This window comes from Oncorhynchus tshawytscha, linkage group LG22 (assembly GCF_018296145.1).
Source record: "Oncorhynchus tshawytscha isolate Ot180627B linkage group LG22, Otsh_v2.0, whole genome shotgun sequence".
In the NCBI taxonomy this organism is placed as follows: Eukaryota; Metazoa; Chordata; class Actinopteri; order Salmoniformes; family Salmonidae; genus Oncorhynchus; species Oncorhynchus tshawytscha.
This window is the reverse complement of record NC_056450.1, coordinates 33033225-33058369: the sequence shown is the minus strand read 5'-3', so window position 1 is coordinate 33058369 and position 25145 is coordinate 33033225. Positions and strand designations below refer to the sequence as shown.

The 25145-nt window shown below is 44.3% G+C and overlaps 1 protein-coding gene across 3 annotated transcripts in view; it reads left to right on the top strand.

Moving 5' to 3' along the window:
* The first annotated feature begins 774 nt into the window (after positions 1-774).
* The window catches only part of si:ch211-117c9.5 (sodium- and chloride-dependent creatine transporter 1), a 45789-nt gene continuing 21418 nt past the window's right edge, over positions 775-25145 (top strand). Inside the window, exons 1-5 of one of the 3 annotated variants that reach the window (XM_042304094.1) lie at positions 775-1323; positions 3488-3771; positions 15159-15290; positions 17264-17612; positions 17885-18017. In XM_042304094.1, coding sequence (XP_042160028.1) covers positions 3684-3771; positions 15159-15290; positions 17264-17612; positions 17885-18017 — 702 coding nt within the window. In that variant the 5' untranslated portion in view covers positions 775-1323; positions 3488-3683. The remainder of the gene's footprint in view (positions 1324-3487; positions 3772-15158; positions 15291-17263; positions 17613-17884; positions 18018-25145) is intronic. The other 2 variants (XM_042304095.1, XM_042304096.1) reach the window with 2 other exon arrangements.

Below are 25145 nucleotides of genomic sequence, written 5' to 3'. Positions count from 1 at the left end.
AAGATACACAAATCAAATTTACTGAAAATATCATATGTTATTCTCATGGTATAAAATGCTACATTTTGTTAGTAATATCATTTGATAAAAGAAAGGTTGTTAGCAAACATTGTGACAACCAACCCCATACTGTGTGACAACCAACCCCATACTGTGTGACAACCAACCTCACGATGGGGCTGGTTGTCACAAGTGGACAGAGTGTGTTAATGGCTTATAACTCAATTTTGGATTAAGATATGAGGATAAAAAGCGTCCTCCTAATTTTGAAAAGAGCAAGTAAGATATACTGGTGCTGAGAAATACACACGAGTAAAAAGTGACAACCCACCCCGGTCTCCCCTACTGTCCCGTCTACCTGTCAATTCGTGTCCCCCATGGGTCACAATAGGATTCGATTAGCGTCCGTTGCTATGTCAACAGTGTGACTAGCTAATGCATCGAATTTTAGAGCTCATTGCAACCTAAAGGATGTTCTTTCCATCACGAAAGCATTGCGGGGTTCGAGAGGAGGGGGGGTGGGGTGATACGCCGGTGTATGCGGCTGCTCAAATCATTTAACCATGTAAACAGAATGATTGCCAACCTTCAGTAGGCTATCCGATATTTGATTATTTATTTATTATCCTGTGCGTCGTGCAAATGTATGAATGATAAAAAGCGGCTTGGTGATGGTGATGGTTTTGCTACGCACTGTAGAACGCGCACTGCACATATTGGCCAATTGCATCTCAGAGCCGTGCGCGGGGAGGAGGGGGGGGGCAACGGATAGACCGACGGAGCTGGAACCGCTCACATCACATTCTTCATCTCATCAGAGCCCGGTGAAGGACCTACCCAGCATACAACATCACTTAGCTAGCTAGGTTATTGGACCTCTGACTAAACGATACGAATAGCGACCTAAACCTCTCGATTTACTAGCTAGCTAGCTATCATTTTCATTTACTGTCATCCATGAGATTCTTCAGGCTATCATTCAAGTGCTTCGTCGACTGCTTTTGAATTCCCTCTCCCCAACGTCTGACGCGACGCTTTGTAAATATTGCATTTATTGTTGAAGGGCACCAACTCGTTATGATAAATTAAAAAATATACATTTTTTTTTTTTTTTTTTTGATAACAAGAAGGCGAAAAAGAAACCAAGGAAAGAACTGGAGAACTGCATAGCTTCTCTCTCTGTCTCTCTCCCCCTCTGAGGAGGATCCTGATAGCGTCACTAGCTACTAGCTAGCTGCACTTGGCTCTACCCACCTAACGTTACCCGGTTTATTTAAACCTAATCAATCAACATGTCGCCAGAAGTGGAAGAGAACTCCCCAGGTGAGTGATTTAAATATATATATATATATATATATATATATATATATATATATATATATATATATATATATATATATATATATATATATATATATATATATATATGTGTGTATATAATAATAACAATGGTAATAACATTATTGTTGTTGCATTGTTATATTGTAGCTATGACTTGAATGAATTCAAAGCAGCACTATAATTAGGGTATAACGTTAGCTTCAACAGCAAGTGTTTTGGCTACATAGTAGCTAGCTAGGTATAGGCACTACTGTGCACCTCAGATGCACATCTAACTAGCTAAGTATGGACAGATGACATGTTACTTTTAAAGATTGTAAACCTGTCACTTCAGACTGAGTTCAAGAGACCTCACTTGCTTTATAATTACCTTAACGTTACACCAGAGTTACCTAGCTAACATCCACCTGCCTGTCAGATGATTAGGCTATCCAGGTAAGGTTATAGCAAATTAGCGACACATCCCTCACTAATATGTGATGCAGCATGATCGTCAAGTCCTCTTGATTTAATGCACTATACTGTAGTGTGCACCTGTTGAAAACTCCAAAAGGCAGGTCACAATCCTGTTCTCACATGAGATTCTTGTTGCAGCCCAGAAGCTGTACTATGCTCCATTAATCTGTGATTGTGTTCGTTGGGGTCTCAGTGACACCTTACTAATACCAAGGCTAAAGTTTAGATTCCTGGTTAGACAGGAACCAAGTGTATCCTCCCTGTATGTTAGTGTTCTACAACATGGCCAAGCGATCTGGACCTCTGTTAGCAGTTTTGCTCGCTGGTTCAAGATCCATTCAAACTTCTCCACCTTAATCACACTACATCGATCACACAGACCTACATTGTGTAGGGCAGGCTAGCTTTCTATCAGAGCCGTCAGTCACTGTCTGATGGGTTGAGTATGCTCCAGTGACTAGGCCTACTAAGGATTATAGCAAATCAACCCACATCTCATGCCAGACTTGCTATGTCTATGAAAGCAGATATCCAAGCATATTCTATTCTATTAGCATCAGGTTCTTTCTCTCTCTCTCCTGCCCTCCCTCTCCTGCTCACACACTCCCCCTAACTGCTCTGATCTGGAAAAAACTGCTTTCCTAATGTGCATCCGGATCAGAGCGGCTGACATCGATATCATAGAAGGCGCACATTAATGAACTGTCAGAAGAATCGGTTTGTTTGAGAGGGAGAAAGACAGAGAGAAAGTAAATTAAAGTGTTGTCGTAGTCAGTGGTGAGACGGACACCTCGTTGTTGTAGTCAGTTGTGAGACTTGTCGTACCCCAGCACAAAAATCACTTTTTGGGAACTGGGAAGAGGTAGAGAGAGGGTAGGAGAGAGAGGGGGAGCATTAATTGTAAGGTATGCTGACTTGTCAATAGCTCATTGATTCGAATTGAGAAGGAGGGAAAAATAAACAAGGAGAGAGGATGCAAGAAAGGCATCTGGACCATTAAAGGCAATTGCATTTCCAGTAGCTACCCTACACTCTTAGAAAAAAGGGTTCTGCGTTTGTCCCCATAGGATAACCCTTTGATGAACCCCTTTTGGTTCCTCGAAAGAGTTCTACCTGCAACCAAAAAGGGTTCTACCTGGAACCAAAAGGGTTCTCCAATGGGGACAGATGCAGAACCCTTTTGGAACCGTTTTTTCTAAGAGTGTACATTACAGTAGGAGTACTTCCCTCTTTTACAGCATGTGGGAAATGTAGGCCTGAGCTTAGACTGCTGACTGAAGAACTGCACTGTCTGGAGGTCATAGGCTTAGAGAGGATTTAATAAATATTTCATATTGTTGTGTAATAGGACTGACAATGTTCTTAGTTGTCACTCAGCTCTATTAGAAATATAGAGGCCGTAGACATAGCCTACCATACATATAACTACATGTTTCCACCATGCTTATAGTCACTCCATCTTAATGATGTGGGGAGGGGGGGCTTTTTGGCATTCACTGTGAGTTACTGCAGCTTTGCGAGTTTGTGACTCCTATGATTGATTTTGTACATTTTGTTGATTGGTGGACCTTTATGTTTATGTGGCTGTAAAAGCTTGGTTGATTTACAAGGCAAGCAAATAGCTTTTAACCCCTCTCTTTCTCTCTCGCTCACTCTCTCCACTCTTCCTCCATACCCCCCTCTCTCCCAGGTGATGTGCGGCTCTCCCAGATGGAAGCAGGGATTCCATCTGAGGAGGAGGGTGGTGTGGCTCGCCCCCTAGTCCCTGTGCCTGGGGTTGGGGTGGGGGCAGGGGGTGTGAGGGAGGGGGAGGACAGACCCAAACACAGCCTCAGGTCCAGGCTACAGCAGTACCGTATGTGGAGAGAGAGACCTGGACCAGACAGATGGACTTCATCATGTCCTGTGTGGGCTTCGCTGTGGGGCTGGGCAACGTGTGGCGCTTCCCTTACCTCTGCTACAAGAACGGTGGAGGTGAGCTCACACACACACACAATATATATACACACACACACACACACACACACACAATACTCACACACATCTTCAGCATGTGCACAGCACACACATACTGTACATACTCAGACTTAATTAAACACATTTCAACATACTTGCACTCAGCATATGCACACAGCCATACTGACACAGCCATACTGACACAGCCATACTGACACAGCCATACTGACACAGACACACTGACACAGCCATACTGACACAGACACACTGACACAGCCACTGACACAGACACACTGACACAGACACACTGACACAGCCATACTGACACAGACACACTGACACAGACACACTGACACAGCCATACTGACACAGACACACTGACACAGACACACTGACACAGCCATACTGACACAGCCATACTGACACAGACACACTGACACAGCCATACTGACACAGCCATACTGACACAGACACACTGACACATACTGACACAGCCATACTGACACAGCCATACTGACACAGACACAGACACACTGACACAGCCATACTGACACAGACACACTGACACAGCCATACTGACACAGACACACTGACACAGACACACTGACACAGCCATACTGACACAGACACACTGACACAGACACACTGACACAGCCATACTGACACAGACACACTGACACAGACACACTGACACAGCCATACTGACACAGCCATACTGACACAGACACACTGACACAGCCATACTGACACAGCCATACTGACACAGCCATACTGACACAGACACACTGACACAGCCATACTGACACAGACACACTGACACAGACACACTGACACAGCCATACTGACATAGACACACTGACACAGACACACTGACACACCCATACTGACACAGACATACTGACACAGACACACTGACATAGCCATACTGACACAGCCATACTGACACAGCCATACTGACACAGACACACTGACACAGCCATACTGACACAGACACACTGACACAGACACACTGACACAGCCATACTGACACAGCCATACTGACACAGACACACTGACACACCCATACTGACACAGCCATACTGACACAGCCATACTGACACAGACACACTGACACAGACACACTGACACAGCCATACTGACACAGCCATACTGACACAGACACACTGACACAGACACACTGACACACCCATACTGACACAGACATACTGACACAGACACACTGACACAGCCATACTGACACAGACACACTGACACAGACACACTGACACAGCCATACTGACACAGCCATACTGACACAGACACACTGACACAGACACACTGACACACCCATACTGACACAGACATACTGACACAGCCATACAGACACACTGACACAGCCATACTGACACAGACACACTGACACAGACACACTGACACAGCCATACTGACACAGCCATACTGACACAGACACACTGACACAGACACACTGACACACCCATACTGACACAGACACACTGACACAGCCATACTGACACATCCATACTGACCCAGCCATACTGACACAGACATACTGACACACCCATACTGACACAGCCATACTGACACAGCCATACTGACACAGACATACTGACACACCCATACTGACACAGACATACTGACACAGACACACTGACACAGCCATACTGACACAGCCATACTGACACAGCCACACTGACACACCCATACTGACACAGACATACTGACACAGACATACTGACACAGACATACTGACACACCCATACTGACACAGCCATACTGACACAGCCATACAGACACAGACACACTGACACACCCATACTGACACAGCCATACTGACACAGCCATACTGACACAGACATACTGACACAGACATACTGACACACCCATACTGACACACCCATACTGACACAGCCATACTGACACAGCCATACTGACACAGACACACCGACACACCCATACTGACACAGACACACTGACACACCCATACTGACACAGCCATACTGACACAGCCATACTGACACAGACATACTGACACACCCATACTGACACAGCCATACTGACACAGCCATACTGACACAGACACACTGACACACCCATACTGACACAGACACACTGACACACCCATACTGACACAGCCATACTGACACAGTCACACTGACACAGCCACACTGACACAGTCACACTGACACACCCATACTGACACACCCATACTGACACAGCCATACTGACACAGCCATACTGACACAGACATACTGACACAGACATACTGACACACCCATACTGACACAGACATACTGACACACCCATACTGACACAGCCATACTGACACAGCCATACTGACACAGACACACCGACACACCCATACTGACACAGACACACTGACACACCCATACTGACACAGCCATACTGACACAGCCATACTGACACAGACATACTGACACACCCATACTGACACACCCATACTGACACAGCCATACTGACACAGCCATACTGACACAGACACACTGACACACCCATACTGACACAGACACACTGACACACCCATACTGACACAGCCATACTGACACAGTCACACTGACACAGCCACACTGACACAGTCACACTGACACACCCATACTCACACACCCATACTGACACAGCCATACTGACACAGCCATACTGACACAGACACACTGACACAGCCATACTGACACAGCCATACTGACACAGACACACTGACACAGACACACTGACACAGCCATACTGACACAGACACACTGACACACCCATACTGACACAGACACACTGACACACCCATACTGACACAGTCACACTGACACAGTCACACTGACACAGACACACTGACACACCCATACTGACACAGACACACTGACACAGCCATACTGAGCCATACTGACACAGACACACTGACACAGACACACTGACACAGACACACTGACACAGCCACACTGACACAGACACACTGACACAGACACACTGACACACCCATACTGACACAGACACACTGACACACCCATACTGACACAGTCACACAGACACAGACACACTGACACACCCATACTGACACAGACACACTGACACAGCCATACTGACACAGACACACTGACACAGACACACTGACACACCCATACTGACACACCCATACTCACACACCCATACTGACACACCCATACTGACACAGACACACTGACACAGCCACACTGACACACCCATACTGACACACCCATACTGACACAGACACACTGACACAGACACACTGACACACCCATACTGACACAGACACACTGACACAGACACACTGACACCGACACACTGACACACCCATACTGACACAGACACACTGACACAGCCACACTGACACAGTCACACTGATACAGACACACTGGCACAGTCACACTGACACAGTCACACTGACACAGACACACTGACACAGACACACTGACACTAACACAGACACACCCATACTGACACAGACACACTGACACACCCATACTGACACAGACACACAGCCACACTGACACAGACACACTGACACAGTCACACTGACACACCCATACTGACACAGTCACACTGACACACCCATACTGACACAGACACACTGACACACCCATACTGACACAGACACACTGACACAGACACACTGACACACCCATACTGACACAGTCACACTGACACAGACACACTGACACAGACACACTGACACTAACACAGACACACTGACACAGACACACTGACACAGACACACTGACACAGACACACAGCCACACTGACACAGACACACCCATGACACAGACACACTGACACACCCATACTGACACAGACACACAGCCACCCACTGACACAGACACACTGACACAGACACACTGACACACCCATACTGACACAGTCACACTGACACAGACACACTGACACAGACACACTGACACTAACACAGACACACTGACATAGTCACACTGACACAGACACACTGACACAGACACACTGCCACACCCATACTGACACAGACACACTGACACTGACACAGTCACACTGACACACCCATACTGACACACCCATACTCACACACCCATACTGACACAGACACACTGACACACCCATACTGACACTGACACACCCATACTGACACACCCATACTCACACAGACACACTGACACAGTCACACTGACACAGCCACACTGACACAGTCACACTGACACAGATACACTGACACAGCCATACTGACACAGACACACTGACACAGACACACTGACACAGTCACACTGACATAGCCACACTGACACAGTCACAAACTCCTACTTTATGGCACACCTATGATGTAATATGCAAAACAGGCAGTTGGACTGATATGATGGAAAGGCAGTTTTAAGTGAAGAGAAAGGGGAAGGAATGAGAGAGGCAGGGAGGAGGGAAGAGATGGAGGGAGACCAAGCAGGGCTTGCATGAGTGTACGCACGTAGCTGTAGTAGCCATGCCCCTCATATGGTGACACTTGAGCACACTCCCCTCTCGCTAAGGTAACCTGTCCTTTCCACCTTTGCTCTTTGTTTCTTATCTCTCTGTCCCTCCTACTTTTATGAGATGTTTAATAAAAGTGAGTGTATTTTTCTCTCTCTCTCTCTCTCTCTCTTTCTCTCTCTTTCTTTCTTTCTCTCTCTCGCTTTCTCTCTCTCCCTCTCTCTCTCTCTCTCTCTCTCTCTCTCTCTCTCTCTCTCTCTCTCTTCTTTCTCTCTCTCTCTCTTTCTTTCTCTTTCTCTCTTTCTCTCTCTCTCTCTCTCTCTCTCTCTCTCTCTCTCTCTCTTCTTTCTTTCTCTCTCTCTCTCCTCTCTCTCTCTCTCTCTCTCTCTCTTCTTTCTTTCTTTCTTTCTTTCTCTCTCTCTCTCTGTCTCTCTCTCTCTCTCCCTCCTTCTTCTGTCTTGTGACCCGTGACTCTGATACCCACCTTCTCATATAATTTAACAATGGCCTGTCTCACACAGTGACCCCCCATGTGCTCCTGCCCTGAACACAAAGGTGCTTTCTCCTCTCCTCCCCTGATAGTAAGGAAAATATGGATGCATGTCACACAATAAGCGTCCTGTGCCCGTCCTTCCCTCTGTGTCAGCAGTGCCACTGCGACGCCACGTTTGGTGTCCTTGACCAACCCAGGCCAGGGGACGTCTCGTAACACAACATCGGCATCAGATAAGACTGAGTACTGGGCACTCACAGGCTCTCAGACCTGTTCTCTTTACTCAAACACCCACCGACGGATATCTGACTGATTAAAGTGGAGGACAGATAGAGGGAATTCATTTGAAAGAGATTGTTGTTTTTATATTGAACCCTGTCCTATATTTGGGTAGTCTAGTCTATACTTTGAGATAAGTTAATGTGTGAAATGATGGAGAGTCTAATACAATAGTGTCTTAGGGAAAATCATTATTATTTTTATTTATTTATTTTTTGTCTTTCCAATCGTCTTTTTAATCCATTCAGTATTCCTACTCTCTCTCACTCTCGTTCTCTCCTTATCCCACTCCCCCTCTCTCTCTCTCTCTGAACTCTTCCTTATATGGCTTCGGCTGTCTGATCTCAGGGAATGAGACTGAGGGAATGAGGGAGAGGGAGAGAATAAGAAAGTCACTATCACCAGATGAGGTCATTGTATTTTCATGTCTCAGATTCCTATTTCCTCTTCTTTATCACCTTAACATCCAATTTTCTGGTCCACCTTTCCTTCTTACATTCTCCTGTTATGTTACCTCTCTTTTTTTCCTCCACATCTGAACAGGCAGTCTCCTCCCTGCGTCATTCTCATGTGACTCTGCCTCATCTGTTTACCCCCTTCCTTCTAAGTGTTGGTATGGTCCTCTGTATATAGTTTCATCATACCGGACATACCAATATGTCTGGGGTGGGGGGTTTGGGTGAATGTTCTGTTTGTTTTTTTCTATGTACTTCCAGTTTTAGAGGTGTTTTGTTGCTAAGGCATGTTAGGAAGCTGCAGAATACAGTGGCAGTAAAAATAAGCACATCAAATTAAAAGCAAATGGATTGACGATGTAGCTGTTGACCTTTCCCTTTGTTGTTGTTAGCTCGGATCTGTTTTATTTGATTATCTATTTCTGCTTGATGTGTTTGCCAAATCCAATTATCTCAGATAAAAGTATCCCAGGTAAAATACATTGTATTTACAAAAGTATGTAGACACCCATTCAAATGAGTGTATTTGGCTATTTCAGACACACCTGTTGCTGAAAAGGTATATTAAATTGAGCACACAGCCATACAATCTCCATGGACAAAACATTGGCAGTAGAATGGCCTTACTGATGAGCTCAGTGACTTTCAACGTGTCACTGAAATAGGATAACGCCTTTCCAACAAGTCAGTTCGTCAAATTTCTGTCCTGCTGCCCCGGTAAGCTGCCCCATTCAACTGGAAGTGGTGATATTACAAAGTGGACACGTCTAGGAGCAACAACCGCTTAGCCACCAAGTGGTAGGCCACAGAAGCTCACAGAACGGGACTGCCGAGTGCTGAAGCACGTAAAATTCATCCGTCCAGCCTCCTGAATGGCGCAGCGGTCTAAGGCACTGCATCGCAGTGCTTAAGGCGTCACTACAGACCCGGGTTCAATCCCAGACTGTGTCACAACCGGCCGTGACTGGGAATCCCATAAGGCGGTACACAATTGTCCCAGTGTCATCTGAGTTAGGGGAGGGTTTGACCGGGGGGTGGCTTTACTTGGCTCATCGCGCTCTAGCGACTCCTTGTGGCAGGCCGGGCGCCTGCAGGCTGACTTCGGTCGTCAGTTGAACAGTGTTTCCTCCGACATATTGGTGCGGCTGGCTTCTAGGTTCAGCGGGCGGGTGTTAAGATGCGCAGTTTGGCGGGTCATGTTTTGGAGGACGCATGACTCAACCTTCGCCTCTCCAGATCCCGTTGGGGAGTTGCAGCGATGAGACAAGATCGCAATTGCATATCACAAAAAATAAATAAAATAAAAAACATTGGTCTGTCCTCAGTTGCATTCACTCCCGAGTTCTAAGCTGCCTCTGGAAGCAACGTTAGCACAATAACTGTTTGCAGGGAGCTTCATGAAATGGGTTTCCGTGGCCGAGCACCCGCACACAAGACTAAGATCACCATGCGTCGGCTGGAGTAGTGTAAAGCTTACCACCATTGGACTCTGGAGCAGTGGAAACGCGTTCTCTGAAATGATGAATCACGCTTCACCATCTGGCAGTCCGATGGATGACTCTGGGTTTGGCGCATGACAGGAGAGCGCTACCTGCCCTAATGCATAGTGTCAACTAGAGGTCTACCGATGATGATTTTTCAACGCCGATACCGATTATTGGAGGACCAAAAAAGGCAGATTTTGATTTATATATTTGTAATAATGATAATTACAACAATACTGAATGAACAATGAACACTTTTATTTGAACATAATAAAATACATCAATAAAATCAATTTAGTCTCAAATACATAATGAAACATGTTTAATTTGGTTTAAATAATGCAAAAACACAGTGTTGGAGAAGAAAGTAAAAGTGCAATATGTGCCATGTTAAAATGCTAACGTTTAAGTTCCTTGCTCAGAACATATGAAAGCTGGTGGTTCCTTTTAACATGAGTCTTCAATATTCCCATGAAAGAAGTTTTAGGTTGTAGTTATTATAGGACTATTTCTCTCTATACCATTTGTATTTCATATACCTTTGACTATTGGATGTTCTAATAGGTACTTTAGTGTTGCCAGCCTAATCTCTGGAGTTGATAGGCTTGAAGTCATGAACAGCGCAATGCTTGAAGCACAGCAAAGAGCTGCTGGCAAACACAGGAAAGTGCTGTTTGAATGAATGCTTACGAGCCTGCTGCTGCCTACCACCGCTCAGTCAGACTGCTCTATCAAATATCAAATCATAGACTTAATTATGACATAATAACACACAGAAATACGAGCCTTAGGTCATTAGGGGCGGCAGGGTAGCCTAGGGGTTAAAGTGTTGGACTAGTAACCGGAAGGTTGAAAGTTCAAACCCCCGAGCTGACAAGGTACAAATCTGTCATTTTGCCCTGAATAGGCAGTTAACCCACTGTTCCTAGGCTGTTATTGAAAATAAGAATATGTTCTTAAATGACTTGCCTAGTTAAATAAGGGTACAACATTTATTTGGTCAAATGCAGAAACTATCATTTCGAAAACAAAACGTTTATTCTTTCAGTGAAATACGGAACCGTTCCGTATTTTATCTAATGGGTGGCATCCATAAGTCTAAATATTGCTGTTACATTGCACAACCTTCAATGTTATGTCATAATTATGTACAATTCTGGCAAATTAGTTCGCAACGAGCCAGGTGGCCCATACTGTTGCATATACCCTGAATCTGCGTGCAATGAACGCAAGAGAAGTGACACAATTTCCCTAGTTAATATTGCCTGCTAACATTAATTTATTTTAACTAAATAGGCAGGTTTAAAAATATATACTTCTGTGTATTGATTTTTAAGAAAGGATTTGATTTTTATGGTTAGGTCCATTCGTGCAACGATTGTGCTTTTTTCACAAATGCACTTTTGTTAAATCATCCCCCGTTTGGTGAAGTTGGCTGTCTTTGTTTGGAAGAAATGGTCTTCAGACAGTTCGCAACGAGCCAGGCGGCCCAAACTGCTGCATATACCCTGACACGGAATCCAAACCGGCTGCGCGCATGCGCCATCGTGCATAACTGTATTTTGTCCCCCTACACCAAACGCGATCACGACACTCATGTTAAAATATCAAAACAAACTCTAGAACCAATTACATTAATTTGGGAACAGGTCGAAAAGCATTAGACATTTATGGAAATTTAGCTCGTTAGCTTGCACTTGCTAGCTAATTTGTCCTATTTAGTTAGCTTGCTGTTGCTAGCTAATTTGACCTGGGAAATAAACATCGAGTTGTTATTTTTCCTGAAATGCACAAGGTCCTCTACTCCGACAATTAATCCACACATAAAACGGTCAACTGAATCGTTTCTAGTCATCTCTCCTCCTTCCGGACTTTTTCATCTTTGAACTTATATGGTGATTGGCATCTAAACTTTCATAGTATTACTACACTGACCGGCAACACAGTTCGTCTTTCAATCACCCACGTGGGTATAACCAATGAGGAGATGGGATGTGGGTACCTGCTTCTATAACCAATGAGGAGATGGCACGTGGGTACCTGCTTCTATAAACCAATGAGGAGATGGCACGTGGGTACCTGCTTCTATAAACCAATGAGGAGATGGCACGTGGGTACCTGCTTCTATAAACCAATGAGGAGATGGCACGTGGGTACCTGCTTCTATAAACCAATGAGGAGATGGCACGTGGGTACCTGCTTCTATAAACCAATGAGGAGATGGCACGTGGGTACCTGCTTCTATAAACCAATGAGGAGATGGCACGTGGGTAACTGCTTCTATAAACCAATGAGGAAATGGGAGTGGCAGGACTTGCAGCGCGATCTTCGTCAGAAATAAAAAATGACTTCTATTTTATCCCTTGGCAACGCAGATGCTCGTTGACGCGCACGTGGGTGCAGTGATTGAATAGCATAGATTTCTAAATGTATTTTGCAACGCGAGCGGTGTGATCAGCCTTTGACTCTGTTGCACAGAACGCAAGAGAATTTCCCAAGTTAAAATAAATTAATGTTAGCAGGCAATATTAAAAAATATATACTTGTGTATTAATTTTAAGAAAGGCGATGTTTATGGTTAGGTACACATTGGTGCAACGATAGTGTTTTTTTCATGAAAGCACTTGTTAAATCACCCATTTGGCGAAGTAGGCTGTGATTCAATGATAAATTAACATTGATTATATGCAATGCAGGACAAGCTAGATAAACTAGTAATAATATCATCAACCATGTGTAGTTAACTAGTGATTATGTTAAGATTGATTGTTTTTTATAAGTTTAATGCTAGCTAGCACTTTACCATGGCTCCTTGCTGCACTCGCATAACAGGTAGCCAGCCTGCCACGCAGTCTCCTCGTGGAGTACAATGTAATCGGCCATGATAGGTGTCCAAAAATGCCGATTACCGATTGTTCTGAAAACTTGGAATGCCATTCCGATTAATCGGTCGACCTCTAGTGCCAACTGTACATTTTGGTGGAGGAGGAATAATGGTCTGGGGCTGTTTTTCATGGTTCAGGCCCCTTAGGTCCAGTGAAGGAAATCATAACACTACAGCATTCAATAACATTCTAGACGATTCTGTGCTTCCAACTTTGTGGTAACAGTTTGGGGAGGGCCCTTTCCTATTTCAGCACGACAATGCCTCCGTGCACAAAGCGAGGTTCATACAGAAATGGTTTGTCGAGATCGGTGTAGATGAACTTGACTGGCCTGCACAGAGCTCTGGCCTGCACAGAGCCCTGGCCTGCACGGAGCCCCCTATCGAACACTTTTGGGATGAATTGGAATGCCGACCGCGAGCCAGGCCTAATTTCCCAAAATCAGTGCCCGACCTTACTAATGCTCTTGTGGCTGAACAGAAGCAAGTCCCTGCAGTAATGTTCCAACATCTAATGGAAAGCCTTCCCAGAAGAGTGGAGGCTGTTATATTAGCAAAGGGGGGACCAACTCCATATTAATGCCCATGCTTTTAGAATGAGATATTCTGCGAGCAGGTGTCCACATACTTTTGGTCATGTAGTGTATGTATGCGTTTCATTTGACCTCAAGCTTTTGAGTCAGTTGTACTGTAAAAGGGACATATAGGATGGTTATATTTGACATAATACATACAAGCAAGAATCCCTCCTAGTGTACTTTCACTTTTACTAACGGTCTCTTTCTCATTCTCTTTCATTCTCTCTCCTTCCTACTTTCTATCGTTCTCTCTGTTCAAAGGACAATGCCAGCCACTCATGCCCAAACACTAAATGAATGAAACAATATGGTTATCTCCCTCTCAATACACCTCCTCCTTATCTATGGCCTTGTCTACCCTCCTCTCCTCCTCCTGCTCTCTCTCTTTCTCTCACTCACTTAATCTGTCCTTCCTTCTCTCTTCCCTTGTCACTGCACTGCAATAACATTTTGCTAGATAAGTTTTAGCCTAATTGGCAGCTCTAGTTCTTCAGCTTGCGATATCTCTCTCTCTCTCTCTCTCTCTCTCTCTCTCTCTCTCTCTCTCTCTCTCCCATGAGCATGTAGAAATATAAATGATATAATCATGTCTGTTATAGAGATACTTTTATCAGTCCACAACAAGTTGAACACTAGTTATACAAGCATGCACTAGCACTGTATTTGATAGATTTGTCACATAATAGAGTTTGTGTTGTGTTGTATGTTTGTGAAATATAGCCTCTGTGTTGTGTAGCGTGTGGAGTTGTGTTGCTAACATGTGTGTGTTGCGTGTTGTAGGCGTGTTCCTGATCCCCTACATGATTATTGTGTTCATCGGAGGTATTCCCGTGTTCTTCCTGGAAATCGCTCTTGGTCAGTTCATGAAGCAAGGAGGGGTCTCTGCATGGAACATTGCCCCTCTCTTTAAAGGTACTGTAATGTAAATGCATTAATGAAGAGTGAAAGCATGTTTCTGAGGTAGGTTTTGTCTTGTTTTATTCTGCAACCCCTCTGTCTCACACATCCTTTCTTTCGCCCCCCTATAATATAGGCTAGCATTTGGTTGTTCAAACCACCACTTTCGGCATAGATGTTGGCATTATGTAACTGAAACAACTGTCAGAATAAACAGTCTTCTCGCAACAAGACTTGATTGATGACATTTTGACATAAGAGCTGTTGTGAATATGTTGATTCTGTTGTAACTTGCAGCCCAGCTCCTCTGTCACATCATAGCATCGTCATCAACTTCCAACCTACACTCAGTGGTCAGTTTATTAGGTACACCACCCCGTTCACGAAAATGGTTCGCTCCTACAGACAGTGAGTCACGTGGCCGTGGCTTGTTATATAAAGCAGGCAGACGGTCATCAAGGCATTCAGTTACTGTTTGATTGGACATTAGAATTGGCAAAACAAGTGATCTAAGTCAGTGCCGTGCACGTTGGTCCCAGTATCTCAGAAACACTGTGGTATGATTGTCAGTGCCGTGCACGTTGGTCCCAGTATCTCAGAAACACTGTGGTATGATTGTCAGTGCTGTGCACGTTGGTCCCAGTATCTCAGAAACACTGTGGTATGATTGTCAGTGCTGTGCACGTTGGTCCCAGTATCTCAGAAACACTGTGGTATGATTGTCAGTGCTGTGCACGTTGGTCCCAGTATCTCAGAAACACTGTGGTATGATTGTCAGTGCTGTGCACGTTGGTCCCAGTATCTCAGAAACACTGTGGTATGATTGTCAGTGCTGTGCACGTTGGTCCCAGTATCTCAGAAACACTGTGGTATGATTGTCAGTGCTGTGCACGTTGGTCCCAGTATCTCAGAAACACTGTGGTATGATTGTCAGTGCTGTGCACATTGGTCCCAGTATCTCAGAAACATCCAGCCTCCTGGGCTTTTCACGCACGACAGTGTCTAGGGTTTACAGAGAATGGTGCGATAAACAGAAAACATCCCGTCAGCGGCAGTCCTGTGGGCGAAAACAGCTTGTTGACGAGAAATCAAAGGAGAATGGCAAGAATCATGCAAGCTAACAGGTGGGCCACAAACCGGCAAATAATGGCGCAGTACAACAGTGGTGTCTGTCCTTGTCACGCATGGACTATTGCAGCAGACGACCACACCGGGTTCTGCTCCTATCAGCTAAAAAGAAGAAGCAGCTCCAGTGGGCATGTGATCACCAACACTGGACAACTGAGAAGTAGAAAAACATCACCTGGTCCAACGAATCCCAGTTCCTGTTGCATCATGCAGGTTAAGGATTGGGCATAAGCAACATGAGTCCATGGCCCCATCCTGCCTGGAGTCAACGGTACAGGCTGGTGGAGGTGGTGTGATGGTGTGGGGAATGTTTTCCTGGCACACGTTAGGTCCCTTGAAACCAATTAAGCAACGTTTCCATTCCTCAAATAATTCAGGCTGTTCTGGAGTCAAAGTGGGGTCTGATCCAGTACCTGATGGGTGTACCTATTAAACCTTATAAAGTGTGTATTCTCAACAGCCCTTGGTTATTGTCAATAAGCATCTGTTCTTAATTGACCTGCCTGGTGAAGTAAACGTTTCATAAAATTCAAATCTATTTCATTATTTAGTTCTTGTGACGATAACTATTTTCCTGACAGCTCTTCCCCTAGGCGGCATAGGTACCACAAAGAGATTTCCGTACCTTAGTAGTGCTGGCACACAAAACACAAAGTATTAGAATTTTGGAACCTGATCTTCATAGATGTTGTTTAATGGTGATGGAATTCATTTTTCTGAGTGAGGTTTTTTATTTTTTTGTTCTCTAACCCATTCGTTTTTCTTTCTCTTAAATCCTTCCTCTAAATGTTTGTCCTAATGTTCTCCACTGTACATCCCCTCATCTGCCACTCCTTCTCATTCCCCCTCTCTCTCCACAGGTCTTGGCCTGGCCTCCATGGTAATAGTGTTCTTCTGTAACACCTACTACATCATGATCCTGGTGTGGGGCCTGTACTTCCTGCTTCACTCCTTCACCAACCCGTTACCCTGGGCTACCTGCGGGCACCCCTGGAACACCCTCAACTGCACCGAAAACTTCCGCCGGGCTTGCCACAACCGCAGCACCCTGCCTCTCCTCTCCTCCACCCCCGATCCGTCTATCCCCAGCTCCCTCTTCTCGTCGGTGGTATCCTCCCCGCTCAACCTCTCATCCTCTACTCTGCTCCTCTTCAACGGCAGCTGCGTGGAACCAGAGGGCATGCGCTCGCCAGTCATTGAGTTCTGGGAGTAAGTGATCTGTGGTCTGTTGTGTTGGGTTGGTCATAGGACTGACTACCTAACCATAGGTTATTGGTTGTCTATTCTTTTTGTCTGACCTCTCTCTCTCAATTCAATTCAAAGGGCTTTATTGGCATGGGAAACATATGTTAACATTGGCATAGCAAGTGAAGGAGACAATATAAAAAAGTGAAATAAACAATAAAAATGAACAGTAAACATTACACTCTCTCTCTCTCTCTCTCTCTCTCTCTCTCTCTCTCTCTCTCTGTGTGTGTCAGGCGTAAGGTGCTCCGTCTCTCTGGTGGTCTGGATGAGCCTGGTGACATCAGCTCTCACATGGTCCTCTGTCTGATCGCCACCTGGGTTATTGTTTACTTCTGCATCTGGAAGGGAGTCAAAGGCACAGGCAAGGTCAGTGAACGTGTGGGTGAGTGTGGGTGTAAGGATATGTCTTGTGCTTTGCTTGAGTTAAGCTAAGATACAGGGTTTTTTCTGCCTAGAAAAGTATTTTCAATCCAAACAATGTAAAAACAAAACATGTAGCTACTGTAGCAACATTAACGAGAATGGAATTTCTGTGTTCTTGTGAGTCTAGCTTTAGAGATTTGTCCATTCTCCACTTTGCCCTCTGACCTCAAAGCAGCTTTAGTACGGATCATAATGTCTAGACTGACAAATATAATCAGACACACTTGTAAGCACACATGTAAAATCAACGAATATGTGGGACTGGAAAAACATGCGTGTGTGTGTGTTTTGCCTTAGTACAGGTATTTCCAAACGGGTACACGCGCAATGTCGTCGTGGGTACGCCATAGAAAAATGCGATTCACATTTAAAATATAAATATAGAACATTTTTTATGTAATTTTTTTCACATTTTCAAACAGTCCATTTATATTTTCCAACGGGGCTGGCTATACATTTGGGTGAGGTTTTTTTCTTGCCTGAGTAGCCTTCTTTCACTGCCAAAAATCAAAATAAATCCTCAATAACATGTCAAACACAGGTAGCCTAGTCAAATACATGTAGCCTAGTCAAATACAGGTAGCCTAGTCAAATACAGGTAGCCTAGTCAAATACAGGTAGCCTAGTCAAACACAGGTAGCCTAGTCAAATACAGGTAGCCTAGTCAAACACAGGTAGCCTAGTCAAATACAGGTAGTCAAATACAGGTAGCCTAGTCAAATACAAGTAGCCTAGTCAAATACAGGTAGCCTAGTCAAACACAGGTAGCCTAGTCAAATACAGGTAGCCTAGTCAAATACAAGTAGCCTGGTCAATTACAGGTAGCCTAGTCAAATACAGGTAGCCTAGTCAAACACAGGTAGCCTAGTCAAATACAGGTAGCCTAGTCAAATACAGGTAGCCTAGTCAAATACAAGTAGCCTAGTCAAATACAGGTAGCCTAGTCAAATACAGGTAGCCTAGTCAAACACAGGTAGCGTAGTCAAATGCAGGTAGCCTAGTCAAATAATGAACATCCAATCACATTAACCGTTACTCTCTCTGGGGAACTCCACTAAAGGTCCATATGTAGCCAAACGTAGCTGCTGCTCATTGCGTTTGCTCGAAAATTGATGAATAGTTTAAAAAAAGTAAGGCCCGCATCCATAGAGAAACATAACAGCTCTACTGGTAGTACTGCTACTTCTAGCAGTGTCGACAACACAAGTTGTTCTGCTTCCACAAGCACATAGAATGCTAGCATCAGTAATTCTACATGTTGTTGTTAGCCCATTTAGCATGGACACTGACAGTTGTGAATCTGATGCAGCTGAAGAGCTACTGCACCCTTATCCGGAAAAGCACCGAACAACAGACAGGGACGTTGGACCATCGAAGAGGCGCAAATATACTATTTCACAACCTGATGAAACCTTCACTCTTGCGCAGACATTTAGAAACAAAACATGCCCATTTGAAAAATAAGCCACAGGAGTTTTTTGAGCGAGAATTAAGACGTCTTTCGAGTAGTAAGACATGTATAAAATCAACAGATACCATTAAGAAGAGGGGCTAGAAGCGTCTTATATGGTGAGATACCGAGTGGCTAGGACAGGCAAGCCCCATACTATTGTAGAGGACTTCATTCTTCCTGCTGCCGCGGATATGGCTGGGACAATGCTGGGGGAGAAGGCCCAAAAAACTATACAGACAATGTCTTCATCAAACAACACTGTTTCACGACACATCAGCGACATGGCAGGAGGTGTTTTGAAACAATTACTGCTTTGCATACAAGCCAGTCAATTCTATGCATTACAGCTGGATGAGTCAACAGGCCTGGCACAGCTCCTGGTCAATTAAGGAAGACATTCTCTTCTGCAAACCACTGCAAACCAGTGATGGCGCTAAAGCCATGACAGGGAGACATAGTGGAGTGGTAACGCGCGTGCAAGCAGTTGCACCCGACGCCACTTGAGTACACTGCAGCATCTACCGAGAGGATCTTGCTGCCAAAGGAATGCCTGACAGCTTGAAAGACATTTTGGACACTACAGTGAAAATGGCTAACTTTGTTAAAGCAAGGCCCCTGAACTCTCCTGTATTTTCTACACTATGCAATGATATGGGCAGCGACCATGTAACGCTTTTACAACATACAGAAGTGCACTGGTTATCAAGGAGAAAAGTATTGACACTTTTTTGAATCGAGAGACGAGCTTAAAGTTTTCTTTACTGACCATCATTTTCACTTGTCTGACTGCTTGCATGATGACGAGTTTCTCACACGACTGGCCTATCTGGGTGATGTTTTTTCTCGCTGGAATGTTCTGAATCTAGGATTGCATGGACTCAACTATATTCAATGTGCGGGACAAAATTGTGGCTATGATTAAGAAGTTGGAGCTCTTCTCTGTCTGCATTAACAAGGACAACACACAAGTCTTTGCATTAACAAGGACAACACACAGGTCTTTCCATCATTGTATGATTTTTTTGTGTGCAAATGAACTCAAGCTTACGGACAATGTCAAATGTGATATAGCGAAGCACCTGAGTGAGATGGGTGCGCAATTACGCAGGTACTTTCCCTAAACAGATGACACAAACAACTGGATTCATTATCCGTTTCATGCCCTGCCTTCAGTCCACTTACTGATATCTGAACAAGAGAGCCTCATTGAAATTGCAACAAGCGGTTCTGTGAAAATTGAATTTAATCAGAAGCCACTGCCAGATTTCTAGATTGGGCTGCGCTCACAGTATCCTGCCTTAGCAAATAGCACTGTTAAAACACTGATGCCCTTTGCAACCACGTACCTATGTGAGAGTGGATTCTCGGCCCTCACTAGCATGAAAATTAAATACAGGCACAGACTGTGTGGAAAATGATTTAAGACTGAGACTCTCTCCAATACAACCCAACATTGCAGAGTTATGTTCATTCTTTCAAGCACACCCTTCTCATTAACCTTTGAGTTATTTTCAATTGACAAATAAGGTTTTATATGTAAGATGGTTAAATAAAGAGCAAAATGATTGATTTTTGTTATATTATTATTTGTGCCCTGGTCCTATAAGAGCTCTTTGACACTTCCCACGAGCCGTATAAATGTATTGTGTAATGTGTTTGTGGCAGGCTTACAATGATGGCAAAAAACAACATTTGAGAGTGCGCTGACCCTGATGCTAGAGGGGGTGCGCAGCTGTAGGTTGAATGTTTGAAGGGGTACGGGACTATAAAAAGTTTGGGAACCACAGCCTTAGAAGATGCCTTTGTGTGGAAGTACTCTTATGTTTGTCATGAGTGGGTTGAGAACCGTAAATGCCTGGCTTGTAGAGTTCACACTCAATTCTCACTGCAACTTTAATGAACTTCTACCTAGTGGTCCCCACAGCAACATACACACAGGGTGTTTCTCAATATGCATACTACCGTGCTCCACATTCTCATGCTCTGAGTGCATTCTCCGAGGACTTTCTTGTGAGGACGAGAGTGTGAAGAATGCATAAAACATTATATTTGAGAAGCATTCACATTTCCCCTACTGAATTACCTCACACTCCCCCTACTGTATTACCTCACACTCCCCCTACTGTATTACCTCACACTCCCCCTACTGTATTACCTCACACTCTCCCTACTGTATTACCTCACACTCCCCCTACTGTATTACCTCACACTCCCCTTCTGTATTACCTCACACTCCCCCTACTGTATTACCTCACACTCCCCTACTGTATTACCTCACACTACTGTATTACCTCACACTCCCCTACTGTATTACCTCACACTCCCCCTACTGTATTACCTCACACTCCCCTACTGTATTACCTCACACTCCCCTACTGTATTACCTCGCACTCCCCTACTGTATTACCTCACACTCCCCTACTGTATTACCTCACACTCCCCTACTGTATTACCTCACACTCCCCTACTGTATTACCTCACACTCCCCCTACTGTATTACCTCACACTCCCCGTACTGTATTACCTCACACTCCCCCTACTGTATTACCTCACACATACCCATTGACTTTTTCCCCATTTTGTTATGTTACAGCCTTTTTCCAGAATGGATTAAAAACTACACACAATATCCCATAATGACAAAGCAAACGTATTAAAAATGTAAAACAGAAATATCTCATTTACATCAGTATTCAGATGCTTTACTCAGTACATTGTTGAAGCACTTTTGGCAGTGATTACCGCCTCAAGTGACACTACAAGCTTGGCACACCTGTATTTGGGGAGTTTCTCCCATTTTTCTCTGCAGATCCTCTCAAGCTCTGTCAGGTTGAATAAGGAGCGTCGCACAGCTATTTTCAGGTCTCTCCAGAGATGTTCAATCGGGTTCAAGTCCGGACTTTGGCTGAGCCACTCAAGGAAATTCATAGACTTGTCCCGAAGCCACCCCTGCGTTGTCTTGGCTGTGTGCTTAGGGTCTTTGTCCTGTTGGACTGTGAACCTTCTTCCCCAGTCTGAGGTCCTGAGCGCTCTGAAGCATGATGCTGCCACCACCAGGCTTCACCTTAAGGATGGTGCCAGGTTTCCTCGAGACATGACGCTTGGCATTCAGGCTAAAGAGTTCAATCTTGGTTTCATCAGACCAGATAATCTTGTTTCTCATGGTCTGAGAGTCCTTTAGGTGCCTTTTGGCAAACTCCAAGCAGGCTGTCATGTGCCTTTTACTGAGGAGTGGCTTCCGCCTGGCCACTCTACCATAAAGGCCTGATTGGTGGAGTGCTGAAGAGATGGTTGTACTTCTGAAAGGTTCTCCCATCTCCACAGAGGAACTCTGGAGCTCTGTCAGAGTGACCATCGGGTTCTTGGTCACCTCCCTGACCAAGGGCCTTCTCCCCCCAATTTCTCAGTTTGGACGGGCGGCCAGCTTTAGGAAGAGTCTTGGTGATTAGAAACTTCTTCCATTAAAAAATGATGGAGGCCACTGTGTTCTTGGGGACCTTCAATGCTGCAGAATTTTTTGTACACTTCCCTAGATCGGTACCTCGACACAATCCTGTCTCGGAGCTCTACGGACAATTCCTTCGACCTCATGGCTTGGTTTTTGCCTCTGACATGCACTGTCAACTGCAAACACCTTATGTAGAAAGGTGTTTGCCTTTCTAAATCATGTTCAGTCAATTGAATATACCACAGGTGGACTCCAATCATGTTGTAGAAACATCTCAAGGATGATCAATGGAAACAGGATGCAGCTGGGCTCAATTTCGAGTCTCATAGCAAAGGGTCTGAATACTTATGTAAATAAGGTATTTCTGTTTTTTACTTTTAATACATTTGCAAGAATATCAAAAAATCTGTTTGCTTTGTCATTGTCACGCCCTGGTCTTAGTATTTGTGTTTTCTTTCTTTATTTGGCCAGGCCAGGGTCTGACATGGGTTTATTTTGTGTTGTGTTTATGTATGGGGGTTTTTCGTAGGTTTTGGGATTGTGGCTTAGTGGGGTTTTCTAGCATAGTCTATGGTTGCCTGAGGCGGTTCTCAATCAGAGGCAGGTGATTCTCGTTGTCTCTGATTGGGAACCATATTTAGGCAGCCATATTCTTTGAGTGTTTCGTGGGTGATTGTTCCTGTCTCTGTGTTTATTGTCACCAGATAGGCTGTATAGGTTTTCACGTCCCGTTTCTTGTTTTTGTATTATCGTGTTTCATCTTTATTAAAGATGTATCGTATTAACCATGCTGCATTTTGGTCCGACTCTCCTTCGACGGAAGAAAACCGTAACAGTCATTATGGGGTATTGATAAGTGAAGATTGATAAAGACAATGTTTTATTTAATCCATAACAAAATCAAAAATATGCGAAATGTGGAAAAAGTCAATGGGTCTGAATGCATTGTATACACAAAGCAAACATTTTAATTCCTAATTATCAACTATATGTGAATCGTAATAATCTAGCTATCCAGCTAGTTAAAAGGGCATAAATTACCTAAAACTAATGTTATTCAAGGTAGATATCAATTTTTGGTGGGTCGCTAGCTACCAATTATTTGTGGCTAGCTAGCTAGCTGGCGAGTTAGCCCTATATGACTTAATAAGGTATTTCTGTTTTTCCCATTCACTGAACCCTCTTCCAGCCAGGACAAGATGTACGTTCTTCGTGGATAGCTAGCTAGCTAACAATTCGTTATGGCTATCTATCTAGCTAACAGTAGTAGCAAGCCAGTTAGCCCTATTAACTTACTATGGGCTTGCGATCTACGCACACTACAGTGGGTATTGTAGGCAGGTAAATATGCCGAAATTACCACAGGCAACGTATCAGATGTAAATGGGCAACATTTCATTCCGACATTGGAGTTTATTTTCTCCCGATTCAGCTCAAATAGTAATAGCCGCCATTGATTTCAATAAATGTGCAAGTACTTTCTATAAATACTTTCCATTGAAGCTTGCATCAATGCATGCTTCAAAATATTGAAAAACACCAACAGTCTCAACTTGAAGCAGCTTTGAAACAAATATCTAGTAGGAGAGGCTGTGTTTGGGAATAATGTGCATGTGTGTAGGCGGGTTTGTTTCTGTTGTTTTATGTATCTTTACATATAATTGTGTGTCTATGTAGGTATGCAAACGTGCTTATGTGTTCCACAGAAATAGCCAAAGCTCACAGAGCAGGGTGCAAAAAAGGAGGGTAATTGAGCCGGCCACTTAAGCCGATTAGTAACTTTCCCCTCTGTGTGCATTTGAGGGGCGGGTAAGGGGGTACCTGCAGATCAAGGCAAATATGTTCCTTTTTTCCCCCAACTTTATTAAATACGGTTAGGAGGCTCTAACACAAGATTAGCAAAGGATACCGGGAAGTTGCTTTCTCAGCAAAATCCCAAATCTGCGTATGTGCTTCAGGGAAGAGAACAGAGCTGTGAAGTAGAACAGAGCCATGGATTTTTCGCCATATATCCTGGGAGGTATTATTTGACTGTGTGTACATGTTGGTGTTCATGTTGTGTTCCTAATGTTGTGTCAGATGAATCTGTGTGTGGTTTTGGATGCGTGTGTGTGTGTTCATGTGGTGTTGCTGTGGATTGACTCTGACCCTCAGATCTTCTTCTCCTATG